The 13,961-nt window shown below is 36.9% G+C and overlaps 1 protein-coding gene across 1 annotated transcript; it reads right to left on the bottom strand.

The window, feature by feature from the left end:
* Nucleotides 1-18: 18 nt before the first annotated feature.
* sav1 (salvador family WW domain containing protein 1) lies at nt 19-13,143 on the bottom strand. The gene is made up of 6 exons (XM_066679206.1): nt 13,023-13,143; nt 12,651-12,886; nt 8,749-9,219; nt 2,650-2,920; nt 2,192-2,347; nt 19-1,701 (listed from the first exon to the last, which is right to left on the bottom strand). The coding sequence occupies exons 2-6, from the start codon at nt 12,742-12,744 to the stop codon at nt 1,488-1,490; spliced, it is 1,206 nt and encodes a 401-aa protein (XP_066535303.1). The 5' UTR covers nt 12,745-12,886; nt 13,023-13,143; the 3' UTR covers nt 19-1,487.
* Between the last annotated feature and the right edge of the window lie 818 nt (nt 13,144-13,961).

Below are 13,961 nucleotides of genomic sequence, written 5' to 3'. Positions count from 1 at the left end.
TTTGCAAAACATGCTGATATTTCAGGCTTTCTGGTGTACATTTAAATATGTGCACTATTGTACCAACGAGACACCTTTGATTAATCATAATTGCAAAGACCTAGAACAAATGCAAGTGTAAATTGTCATGACATTCTGGCCATCATAAGCCCCACAAAAATTACATCCCCGTTTTAAGTGTACAGAATTTCCCATTTATTATTAATATTAATATTTATTCCACCCAAATATCAAGGGAATCAGATGAACTGAGTACTTTGGAAAACAGTTATCACATAACAGTCAACCACAGCTTAAAAAAATGCAACAAGGAATATATCAACTCTATGCTGCATAGAGTCCTCTGGGCCCTCATCTGTGAAAACATTGAAAACATTTACTGATATCCAAGAAAAAGAATGCATGAGCTTGTCATGCACCATGTCTTGTATTGCACACAATAAAGATGAAAAGTCAACCAGCAGTTACCATGATTTCAGTTGTGAAGCAACATGTTGTTATATCCTTTATAGATTTATTCGTTATTCCTTAATAGATTAAAACGTGTAAAACAATGATGCCACACAGTGGTACAAAACACATCTGTAAAAACCTTTTTAGTGTTATATACATTTATTCAAAATACAATTGGTCAGAAAATTTGGTAAATATGTCTAGTAAATCAGAGATTTTTTTAAAATATTAAGAAATATATATAAAAAAAATGAAACAACTTTTACTGAAAATTATATTTTTCAGTAAGTTTTAACCAATATCTTAGCTGATATCATTGTGCATCTCTAATGGCTGTTGGAACTTCATAACACACACACACACTAATTTTTCTCTTAAAACAAATATTACAGAACATCTTATTTTAATAGAGCACTGAAAGGTAGTGTATACATGTGTTTGCACATAATTTCATTATACAGGGAAAAAGATACACATGCAAACACATCCAATGCCATGAGCTGCAAAAGTTCACTCTCACCTTGCTCACTCAAATGATGCTCACATTCTGCCAGAGAAATCAGATTTTAAATAAAACATAATCCTTTAGAAAAATTCACAAGCCTCATACATGAAGAAAATTGTCATGAAAAAATAAAAAACTTCAATTATCCATTGTCTGCTTGGATAAGAATGTTGACTACATGCTGCACACAGAGCAGTATAAACCTAAGGCAAATGTGTGATCTTAATAAGGTTAAGGGTAATGTTCACTGTAACAGCTTTGGTGGGTTTTGTACAATAAAGATTTCTGAAAAGGTTTGCTAGTCACTAAACACATGTAAGAGCTACAACCACAAGTGTGCAGTATACAGGACTTTCTTCCTGTGTGATTCTGCCTGGTTGTTGTAGTATCAAAAACAAGAGGGACATTTTGAAATGTGAGAGTTTTTGCATATTTCATGTCTGGCTGCTGTACATAATATGCTGCTAAGGCACACATTGCTATTGCGCTTCTTTGTGAGCGTTGTCATAGGATGGCAGCTTGCTGTAGCTCACATGTTCTGAGGAAAATTTTTGGTTGGGTGCTGAGCATACCACTGCTGTCGTTGTTTGCGTACATCAAGTTCGGACAGCAGTGCTTGGCGGTACGCTTCATAAGATTTTACAATACGTTCAAGTTCCTTCATAAACAAGAGTTTCAGCATGCCCTGATATGTGTCCAGATCCATCAGCTGGAACAGCTCCCACTTCAGGATGTGATCATATCTGAAACAGGAACATAGGTGCTGCCATTATACCACTGCCAATGCACAAAACAGGGATTCTCCAAGATCATAGCAGCAGTATTATTCATATCAAGTATTACTCTGGCAAATACACATAGCAAATGAGCCATTATCTGGTTTCTGATCTGAAAACAAAAAATGAATTATAAAATGGAGGGGGAAAAAAAACGCTCTTTTTATTATATTTAAAAAAAAATTTTTTTTACTGCGGCTGTGGTCAATGCGACTGGAGGCATGTTTACTATGATCTGAACCCACTGTAAGCAGTGGATAAAACACGTCAGTTTGCTCTATTTACTTTCTCTATGGCTCTTGTGCTGTCCAAGTTAAAACATACAGCATTATGTCAGCTGCTTCCCCAAGCTTACCACTGGCCAATTTGGAAAACACTGTGCCCAAGAGCCTGTCAGCTGGTTTTGTTTCAAAACATGTATTTAAATATTTGTGTCTGCAATGTGCATAAACCTTACTTCAGGGGTGCCCTTGCATAGACATGCAGCCAGTCTGGTATGTCTACAGTGTGATAGGGGTTTGCTGGCACCAGCACTGGCTGATTCCGCTCTGGAGGGCGTGGCTGGTAAGTGATGGGTGGTGGAATTGGTGGGGGCTGGTCATAGCGTGGAACACTGAAGGTCAGAACAGAGAAAAAAATATTTAGATAATACACCATAGTATACCTAGAGAGATATCTTACACAGTTAGTGGGCTAAGCTTAGGGAATGAGAGACCAGCAACATTATACAAGCTATAAAATGCAATCAAGTTTAAAATTGCAATGCTACTACCTTTATTGTTTAACAAAAAGTATTGAATTTCTAATTGTCCTACAGTGTTACAGCAGACCTTTTACTCCTTTAAAACATGCGTCTCCTTCACATGGACGACTGAAAGAAGACAACTTATCTCTCTTACTCTCTCTCACACTCACCTGGGAGCACAGGGGTGCCTATATTGAGCACGTTTGTTGATATGGTCAACATAATAAACTCCAAATTCTGCGGACTCTACTCTTTCCCAGCCAAGTGGAAGTCCCTCCCTCTCTAGTGGGTGGCTCCAATGAGTGGTGTTTGTATTGTGATCAATGTAATATTTTCGCCCTCGGATTGTCCAATCAACTGTCCAGCCTGGTGGAAGAGCAGTCTCCTCTGCAGTCAAACTTGTAAGATTTCCCAGAGATTTTGCCTGCATACATCCAATAGCTTCACAGAAAAAACAAAACAAAACATAATTAATAGTTCTCCACTACTCCAATAACATTAGTAAAATGCCATATTTTCTCAATCATTTTAAATACAAAGAGACAAAACTCACTTAGAAATTGTTCTCACAATTGTTTAAAAAAAAAAAAAGAATTTTGACAATCATGAAAATGAATGAATGAATGAAGTTTTTTGCTGAATATTAACTTTCAAGCGTTTTATTAATTCATTCAAAATCTGCAATCGCTTATCCAGTTCAGACGTGGTGGGTCCGGAACCTACCCAGAATTACTGGGTGCATAATTAACAATTGATGTTTTTTCTCCATAGCAAAAGTAGTCTGTTCTGCTTTGCCAACAAACATATATTTTACTTTTGCTTAACAAGCAACATTTTATGAAGTGTACTGCTTATCTTAAAGAAAAAGTTATCAAAGCCAACATTGACATATTAACAGCATTTCTCCAGTGCTGGCAAAATGTGTAGACATAACGATGCTCTAGTATGGACTACAGACCAGCTGAGTCATATCAGAATAACATTTACAAATCACAAAATATATTTTGTGCACTTATACTGCACTTGAGGGAAAAGATCACAGAGGAAAAGCTCAGGAGTCTATATTCAGATCAGTCACATGACCAACACTTGGCACTTGGTATCAGAAAAGAGGTGGCTCTTCCACACACACTGCTTCAGACTTTCATGAAAAAACTCTGCAGAGAGCATTTATTTTAATATAATGGATACCAGAAGTGGAGACCAAATGTCCAAGTATGTTCTAATATTTGTGGACCTCCCTTCTAATAAACCTATACAGTTTAGGTTACTGACATAGATGTGTAAAAGCACGCACACAGTTTGTCTAGTCCCTGTAGAGACTGTATTGCCATAACTGGTGCAGATAAACATGAACCTATTGGCACCATTCCTAAGGCCACGCATGGGCAAAGAGGCATAATATGAAATGGGAAAAGAAGAAATAACAAAGATGGTAGGAATAAAACATTGAGAGCAGAAGCTGGGGACCACAGGCTACTGTGTGTATGACTGCTCCGCAAAATTTGTTGGGATCGTTTAGAATATTGCTTCAGCAGGTCATAAATTATTTCCATAAAATTGATAAAATCTCAACTTAATTTATCAATTTAATTAATTAATTGCTTGTCACTATATCGTCTTATATAAATCTCATGCTCTGATAGGAAATGACTTGTTGCTTGTTTTGTGTAAAGGCCTTTTTTTAACTGAACAATGTTTTTTTTTTTCCCTTTCAGTGGAGGATTATTGCCCCATCCCAAGTCGAGTCTTTTAATATTGAGTACCGGCCAATACCAAGTCTAAATCAGATACTTGTATTGTTCTTGATAATGCTGTTGTACAGTGCACACTTCTGGTACATTATAGCTATTAAAATCAGTGCAGTGTATCTGCTTGACCAATGAACATCTCTGCAGTTCATTAAAAAAAAAAAGAGTTAAAAAATAAAGTAAATAAATTACTGGCACCCAAGCTTCTGCTTAGATGTATTATATTATTTTAAATTTTTTACTTATAAATTTAAAGAACAAAAAAAAAAATCATTATATACAAGTTATATACAATTACTTCCACCTAGTGCAGCAATGCAGTAATAAAAATAGAACACAATATACACAATCACAATACCACTTTGAAGTGCTAGGGTAATTAACATTCACAGTCACCAAAAAAAAAAAAAAAAAAAAAAAACACTGTTTCAGACTTTTATGAAAACTCTGCAGACAGCTTTAAATTAAATATGATGTATGCGGGAAGTGTAGAGTTGATGACACCCAACTAGGGTAGCCAGCTGAGTCAGAACAAAAAATTTATATCACATGCACATGCCTTTTCTCTTTCACACACACTCATATGCACACCCTCTTGCTCACACTCTCACACACATGACGAATCTCAAATTATCATCTCTTTCAAATCAACCAGATTCCTCAATTTAAATTATTTTGTTTACTTAAGGGGGCAACACCCTTTGGTTAGGTCACCTGACTGGTTTCTCTTAAAGGTCAAGGATGATTGGGGGACCTATCCAGGCGCCCCTGACCTTGAAGTCGGCACCCTTGTAATTAAAATCCATGACAATAGATAGCATATATCCCTCCGCACAGCTGGAGATAATCTAATTAAAAAGATTTGAGACAAACAGGAGATCTTATTGTGTAACCTGTCCTGTTGTTTTCTGTGAACAAACCAAATATTATAGGTTTTTCAACATTAGATATCAATATGATATCAATATTACAGCCAAACACAGACTTCATGCGACAATTAAATGGGTATCAAATATGATTCCTAAAGTCAAGAGGAACAAATTTCAGTTTTGAAAGCTTTAGGCAACATGGAGCAAAATGTGGAACAAGAGAGCTAAAGCTGACACCCTGAAGTACAAGAAGTGTTTTATATACATAAATAAAACTACTAAAACTGATTTAACTCACAAATGGTTACAATTTTTAATGGATTGATAACTCTGTCAGCTAATGGTATACTAAAATTACACTACGCTAAACAAAGAAACCCCTCCTTATTTCATTTCTTTATGTATTTGAGTGGTTCTTTAATCAGGACTGTACACACTGGAAGCTTAGTATTTGTATTTCATTTCATGTAATCTAACATAGATGTGTAACCGTGCCTGGTTTGCTTGTAAGTTATATATAATACACACACACACCAAGAAATAATATATCAAGCTACTGAAAACATTGTATCCACAAATTTTCTGTATAAGTGAAATGATGAATCAGTGAATTTATTCATTGACTGAATCCCTTATGTCTTGATTCCTGCCAAATCCAAAAGTTGGGCTCTAAGGACTAAGCACCACCCTGGACCCCTCAAAGCCAATCACCATCAGCTCTGCCGAACCCTCAGGGTCCAATCAGAGCATGGGCTCCTCCCCTGGGAGTTAGTTTAAGTTGGAGTTGAGTTTGAAGAATAAACAAGAAAAATAACTAATTGACCAGGAATCACCTTCGACAGAATAAAGACAGCTCACTCCTTTCACCAAAGCAGCTCAACTACACAAAGAAAGAGCTCTGAAAATATGACTATTTTAAGTGTTGAACCTTTTGCAGAAAGAAATAGTACTGTTATACAATTGTTATTTGTTCTCTTCTTCTTTAGTTTTTATTGCTCACAACAAAAGCTTCCATGTTAATGAAAGGCATGTAAACTTGATTTGGCCAAGCCAGTAGACCACATCCGAGATTAGTCTATAGATTAGAGATTATAAGAACCACCAACGTTTGCCATTCACCCTGGAATACCTGCTCCAGTGAGCATCTGAATCTGCTGCGTCGACAAACTCAAGCCAGCCCAGAGCAAGAACAACCGGTGACCTCAAAGGTAGGAAACTAATCTTCCAGAGCACAGTGAACAAACCCAGAGAGACAGTGCTTCAGATTCCCTTCACTTCAGAGCCGGATCCTCATCTGGATCCAACGGCCGTGAAAAGCTCATCCTCATTCTGGTAGCCTCTCAAGCTTGCTTTTCAGAGTTGAATGCTTTTTTTTTTTTTTTTTTTTTTTTTTTTTTTAAAGAGTTTTTGATAAATATGCACCTCTCTTAGTTCTTTTAAGTTACTAACCTCCCAGTATGTATTTAACACACTCCATACATGAACCCTTTTTTATTACACGCAGAAGAAATGCTAGCACAGGCTTCCAGTATCCGTAGTTTCAGATGCTGCACATCTCATATATTCACAGCATAGACAATTGCATTCAGATGACCCCAAAAATAAAAGTCTAAGGGGGTCAGATCGGGAGAACTTGGGGGACATTCAACTGGCCCACAATGACCAATCCACTTTCCAGGGGACTGTTCGTCTAGGAATGCTCAGACCTGACACCCATAATGTGGTGGTGCACCATCTTGCTGGAAAAAACTCAGGGAACATGCCAGCTTCAGTGCATAAAGAGGAAAACACATCATCATGTACCAATTTCGCATATCCAGTGGCCTTGAGGTTTCCATTGATGAAGAATGGCCCCACTATCTTTGTACCCCATCTACCACACCATACCATCAAGATGTGCAGCACCTGAAACTACCGATACTGGAAGCCTGTGCTAGCATTTCTCCTGCTGTGTTGCTATCAGTGTGTGAAGAGTGGGAAAAGAGGGTTGCATTGACAATCCAACACAACGAGCAGCACTTTGAACACATTTTATAAGTGGTCAGAAACTTGTAAATAACTCATGAAAGAATAAAGTTACGTTAAAACCATATTAAGGTGTATCCATATAAATGGCCCACCCTGTACATTACAAGTAAAATATCTTACTTTTTACTCCACTACATTATGAAAATCTGAGGTTACGTTTGGTTTATGTGTGAATAAAACTGTAAATTGTCTAAACAAATCTCCCTACCCCACATAGCTCTTCACAGGACACAGAGTGGCTTTGTTGCTAGGAGACAAACGAACAGTTGCAGTGGTAATACAAATGAAAATGTTCTCTATACCAAAGGTGAATTTGAGACTGTAAGTAATCACTTTCAGTTCTTAGAACAGTTATGAATAAACAAAATGATTTGTACCAGTTGGTATTTGGCTGCATTTGAGACATCAGTGACTACTATTCATTCATGTACCAGGTTTAAGGACCTGTAGATGTCATAAATCACTCACCGAGGGTGAAAGTCATGAGAGATTTATTAAACACAATACATGAAGCGAGGTATTCTAAATATTCTAAAACTAAAAAAATCAACACAGAGTGATAAACAAGTCTAAAATGCAAAAACAAGTTTCGAGTTTAAGCAAAAAAAAAAAGCCATAAAAACAAAATTGTAGCCTGTTTAAGAAACAGGTGTCTTAAAAATATTTTAAACTATACTCTATGCCACTATGTAGACAAAACAGAGAGCTTAAAGGAACACCGTGTAATATTTTTAAAAATCAAAACTAACTGGCAGTATGGTGTTCTACAGTCAGCATTAAAGGAACACTATGTAGTATTTCTACCTTACAACTACAGCTTCAAAAACGATTGTGATGTTCCACATAACTATAACAAGGCTAGGCCAGGTCCACTGCTGGTTTACTGGACTTAGCAACTTCAGAATCACAGGGTGGATGGCCCTGGCGAGAAAAACTTTACAGCACAAATCTTCATATGTTGCGGAGACAGTGATAAGTTTTATTGACTAAAGTGTTATAATCTGGTTTTGAGAGTTACTGAGCAGTGAGCCATGATGCTTAGCAACAGTGCTCGCTGTTAATGCACTACACTGTGTGGTGGAAGAATACTTTATTGTGCATGTTTGTTTATGAATAAATATGAATATCCCCCCCTCTCAGAAGCTGTGTGTGTGTGTGTGTGTGTGTGTGAGAGAGACACAGAGAGAGAAGTGTGCATGTGTGTTTGTCTGAGAGAAAGACAGAGTGTGTTGGCAGAAGCCCTGAGAGCCTGTCATGTGTATGAGAGTGAGTGAGTGGGGGAGAGAATGAGAGACTTCATTTCATGACATTACTGTAAACGTGAATTACACTCAGGAGGCCAGGAGACAAAAAAAAAAAAAAAAGCAAATTCTTACATAGTATTCCTTTAAAACCCAGGAAAGGTGGATATGCCATCCTCCCCTGCCAAAAATGGTCTGAAGCTTAATAAGTTATAGAAAATCAATGCAATTTAAACTGCATTAACATTTCCAGTTTTAAAAAAAATGGCAATTAGACATTTTCACATTTTGTTTAACCCTACTGATAAAGAACTGATTTGTTCATACTGCTTTCCTGCTAATCATACAGTGCTGGAGTATATTCAATAAACTGTACTCACCTGCAGGAGGTCTATTTTGGGGCTGGGGTGTCTGAGTCTGTGGAGGAGCTCTGTAGTTATGTTCACTGTACTCGTAGAACCTGCAATCATCATGGAAGTAATCAAGCTTGCGTGTGTGCCTAGGTTGATTGTCATACAATGCCCCAGGGGGATAATAGAATCGGCCCGCATCTCCATTCTCTGTTATTTGTCCACTGTCACTGATGAAGGAGAATGTGGATGAGGAGAAGTCATGAGAGAGATCAGACATAGAGCGAGGGAGATAGGGTGGGGCAGACAGACGGTGGCTCTCTCTGCGATCATGTGGTGGCCGAGATGCTGCGTTACGGAGAAAACTCTTATGAGCTCCTGTTTCAGTCCCTGCACCAAGAGGGTACACACCTGCACCAGGTACAGGAGAGGCATCCGGCAATGACACCTCTGCTCGACGAGGGATGGTTGGGCCATGACGAATGAATTGGGGCATAAGATCTGTGGAAGAATGAGCAAGTTAACTGAGAGGTCAAGAGGTGTAGGGATCAAGAGATCAAGGGGTGTCAGGATAAGAAATAAATAATTAAGTAGATAGATAAGTGTTAGTATAATCATACAACCTCATATTGTAACTCATAACATTGCATAAACAACATCAAAAACCTCCAAAGTGTTAAATGCCAAAATTTAGTTTTATTGCACTGCTGTTTCACGTTTTTTAGCCATGCAGGAATGTTAAATGGCAATCACACTGAAAAAAAGACATTTTCTATGTCGATAGATATAATCAATCAAAAGAAGGCAGGATTAATAACAAAATAATTGTTGTTACATTTTTTTCAAAATTTTAAATGCCATTGCACTTTAAGAAACAATGCAGACACACTGATTTACAGCAGTGGGACACTACATGCTTCTCCACATCTTAGCTTTGTGGTGCATGTTGGGTAATTAAAGAAGCAATCTGTAATATATTTACTTTACTATATCATAACATTATGTCAGCATATGTCATTAAAAACTAATGAAACATGAGGGGTTTCCATGGGAACCACTGGAATCCCTGAGAGTATATTCTTCTTTGAGGAGTGTCAATTCCAAAAAGGAACTCTGTTGGTGATTTGGCCTGTGGTCCCACCCACTGCACATGCTCTGTTGCCAGGTATGACACACAAAAGCAAATACAAACAGAGTGTGCTGCTTCCAGAGCTAAAATGTCTCTGCCTCCTTTTAAAAATCCATCCTAGAGATGGAGTAAAACAGGAGGGAATTTTGACCATGAATTTGAAAGATGGATGCAGTTTAGTGTTGACTAATTTTCTTGTGAACAGGTAAGCAAGTAATTCCCAATAAACTATAAAATTTCAGGGGCATAGGTATTTCTAAAATTCAAACATGTTGGCAAATATGGCCAATGTTACCCTTCCAAAATGACCCATTTAATATGCAGCTAAACCCTTTTATATAAACAATGTCTACAACTGTGGGGAACTGTCATTGTCTCTTGTTTAAGTTCAGAAGCTCTGCATCATTTTAAAGTGGAACGGTTTGTTTGAGGGGAAAAAATGACTTGTTTGTACATAGCTGAAGTTTCTTTAGCTGAACTTTTCTACAATTTTTATTAAATGATTATATTACCACAGAACCTCATTTGTAAATCGAGTTGTTTAGTTTTGTAGCACTTTCAGTCTGTGTTTACTTCTATGCAGTCTCCCTAATCTAGAGTCGGTTCAACATTAAATGTGATGTTCTTGATTTTAATCAAAATCATCTGAGGACATCTGAGGGCACTGCAGTTTGTTGGTGTGCTCTAAACTGATCTAATGTGTTTACAAACCCCAGTGTCAGTACATGGTTTAAAAAACAAAGGGTAGTGAAACGGCTAAGAGAAACCTCCAAACGTTAAAAAAAAGCATGAAAAACAGATGAGGATATTGCTTTATTCCTGTTCCATAGGTGGATAATATTAAGTGTATTAAAGTAAACTTTCAGAAGATGTTTCCTCGCCATTTGCTAGCTCTCCAGTCTGTTTGTGTGCTGAAAACCTGTCTACTCTGTTTACGAAGCTGAGGGCAAAAACAGGATCTGAAGGATTTTAGACAACAAATGGAACTCCAAGTGTTGAAAGGCATGAACCAAGATGAGGATATTGCTCTATTCCTGCTCCATAGGTGGGTAATATTGACTAATTGTTTTTCGAGGTTTTGGAGACCTTAAGTTTGGAGACTACTTAATGGTCTCCAAATTCGGGCGGTTAAATGTATTACTGTAAGTGCGACAAAACAAAACAACTGGAGTTACAAACATGTTTCTGCAGTAATTTAAACAGTGTATAAAATCTTACAGAAAAGTTTATCTTCAGCCACATACAAACAACAGCCATTTTACTCAAACGTACTGTTCCACGTTAAAAGACGCAGAGCTACTGAATGTAAACAAACCAGAGAGAAATGTTACCACTCAACTGTAGATGTTCCCTTAAACACAGTGATTAAAAACTTAGACAAGTTCAAATTTAGCTACATACTGCTACACCTACATACTGTTACACATTGCTAGACCCCATGTGTCTCCAAGGAAATGTGAGTTGCATGTTTAGTTGGGGAGTTTGGGGTCATGGTGTTTTCCCCAGTCGTGTAGTGTGTGTGACATTGTCTCTGTAAAAATGGACAAAAACAGTCAATAAAATTGAGTTTTATACAGTTACCATCTATACAAAGACAACTATCTTGAGCCCTGTTCAGATGGGATTAGTTTTACATGGTGAGCTGGAAAAAATTAAATTTTACCAGCGGACTTCAGTAATGTTTATGGTGGATTGCACTAGATAAGAAATCTTGGTTTAAATAACAGAGATGGGAGGGGTTAATCAAATCATACGTAGACATACAGGGTTACTAACACACTTACTGCTGTTCTAAGACCAAAATATGCAGCCCTCAACGACCTTATCTTGTATTCCTTCAAAACAGACAATGGGCAAATAAATTTTCGTAATCCTTCACACAATTATTATAACTGGTATTATAAATCATTTAACCGTAACTTCCTAAGTAGGATTCACATTAATACGTGTGAAGGCTGCTACTGTGCCCTATAGGTACCCGAAATTTCTCTCCACTTCTGATCCTTCAGGTCATTTTTTGGATGTGTGTGGCCTGTCATTTAGCAGTTCAATTTAACCTTGTATTTAAACCATATCTTTCATCACTAAATGCCTCCTCCAGCTCCTACATTCTGGAGAAAACCCAAGATATGAAAAATGTTCATTAACATGTTAATTCAGTGGGGATTAATTTATCATGAGGTTATTTTTACTGCTCAGTATACAGTAGGTAGCTAAATGGCTCAGTAATCTTTCCTGATACAAGAGCACAAACTCCAGAAAAAATATTGAAATGTTCTGTTCTGAGAGGAATAAAACTAAAACTAAAAATACTTTTCCATAATTATGATAATAATAATTATTTGTACCATTATTAGTTTATCATGTCCACAGGTAAATCTAATCCTTGCTCCTATAAGGGCCTCTAGTCAGATGGTACACGATTACAGGTATACTGCTAATTTTAAAAATTGTATGCAGAGTAAACCTGGGTAGCCTGAATGAAAATGCACTTTCAGATATAACTTTGTTTGTTTGAAGTATATTTAATTTTAAATTAGAACATTTGAACAATTGACTTTATGGAAAATAAAAATAATTTTTTTGTTACAGAAACAATGGCCCTTGATTTTAAATCACTAAAATCACAAACTTACACTGACTGTTCCCCGTTAAACGATTTAACACTACAGATATTTTTAAAGAGTAAAATGTGCTACAATATGAACAAGTACTTTATCGGTGTTGTTTCGTAACAGTTGGGTAAAATGCATGTCATTTAAACCTCGAATTAGTAATGTTAAATGACTCATGATTTACTCACTTCTCAGCAGCGGTGACGTCTCCTTTTTCACATACTTTCCTTGGACCTCTGCTGGCTTGGACGCTTCGTTCTTACTTTTCTTTCTCGAAAGCATCGCCCAGTTGTGGCAACCATTAATAAAGTAAATCGATTTCGTTCAGGAACCCGAAAAGTCTTCGGTGGACAAAAGAAAGTTCAGCGGTCATTTTAAACTGACTGACTCGCAGATCTTCGGACTATAGCGACCTAGCGGCTAACTGTGCAGAGACAAAAACAAACCGAACATTAGCCTGCTAGCTCAGCGCGAAATTCAATGATATCTGAAAAAATAATACTTAAGAAAATGTTACATCCCAACATGCGAGGGTTCCTATAAACATGCACTTTGTTTACCTTCGGGAGACTATATACCGAGTTGTTAATATAGTTGGAGTAGTGTATTATAGTAAGTATGGGCTCAGTACCCTATCATATGAGTGAGTGAGTGAGAGAGAGAGAGAGTTAGTTCATATGAGAGGCTATGGGAGGCCCTCTAGGACAAAATACACTGAAACACTTGCACACTATGCCCGTATATCTCAGTGTTACAGGAAGGTACCCAGGACGTCCCCTCAACGTTACAGTCGCCAAAACAGAGGACTATGATGGGACGTTTGAGAAAAGTCCTTTAAAAGTCTTTTTTTTGACTTACTTAGGGCATTTCTTAGGACATTATTGTTTATTACTGACTTTATGTAACCATTACATTTTCACTTACTGATACTAAGCTATATTAAGTTTTGTCTTTAATCTTAAATAACACAGCTGTTTTGAAGTGTAAAAATATTAAGCATTATACTTCAAAAGAAACAAGCTTTGTTTTATTTCACAACCCCAGCAGATGCAACAAGAATGTATATATCTATCAGCAACCCTGCCAAAACTTTATCCTTCTATATACAATTATTTAATTTCACCTTCTCCTGGAGACAAACTGCAAATTAATAGTGGACATGTGTTTTTAGATGTGTAAATATAAACTCAAAAGTTATGAAAAATTTTATCCATATCAATTTCAAACAGTAAAAAAAAACACTTAAGCATTGATATCCAATAACATGACAAAAAAAATGAACAATTACATTTACCTAGATATTTCTGAATTTACCACCAATACATGGCTTTAGAGTGGTGAAACCAACCAACAAACAACAAAACCAGACAATTAAACTACTGGTTTTTAAAGTGTTTAAATTAATCAAGATTCAAAGTGGTGCAGCTACCAAACCTGCAACACAACAGTTTTCTAAAAAAAGAGACTAAATTCTTGAAGAAGGACTTCACACTGATAAA

This window comes from Hoplias malabaricus, chromosome 8 (assembly GCF_029633855.1).
Source record: "Hoplias malabaricus isolate fHopMal1 chromosome 8, fHopMal1.hap1, whole genome shotgun sequence".
Taxonomy (NCBI): domain Eukaryota; kingdom Metazoa; phylum Chordata; class Actinopteri; order Characiformes; family Erythrinidae; genus Hoplias; species Hoplias malabaricus.
The sequence above is the reverse complement of the archived record's forward strand: the minus strand, read 5'-3'. Positions and strand labels throughout refer to the sequence as shown.

What these genes read in the sequence shown, in the direction of transcription:
- sav1 (XM_066679206.1), bottom strand. Translation starts at nt 12,744, where the DNA reads ATGCTTTCGAGAAAGAAAAGTAAGAACGAAGCGTCCAAGCCAGCAGAG. An exon ending in GACGTCACCGCTGCTGAGAA is followed by an intron (nt 9,220 to 12,650) that starts GTGAGTAAATCA and finishes ATTCTTCCACAG; the next exon opens with ATCTTATGCCCCAATTCATT. An exon ending in CCAAAATAGACCTCCTGCAG is followed by an intron (nt 2,921 to 8,748) that starts GTGAGTACAGTT and finishes TTTTCTGTGAAG; the next exon opens with CTATTGGATGTATGCAGGCA.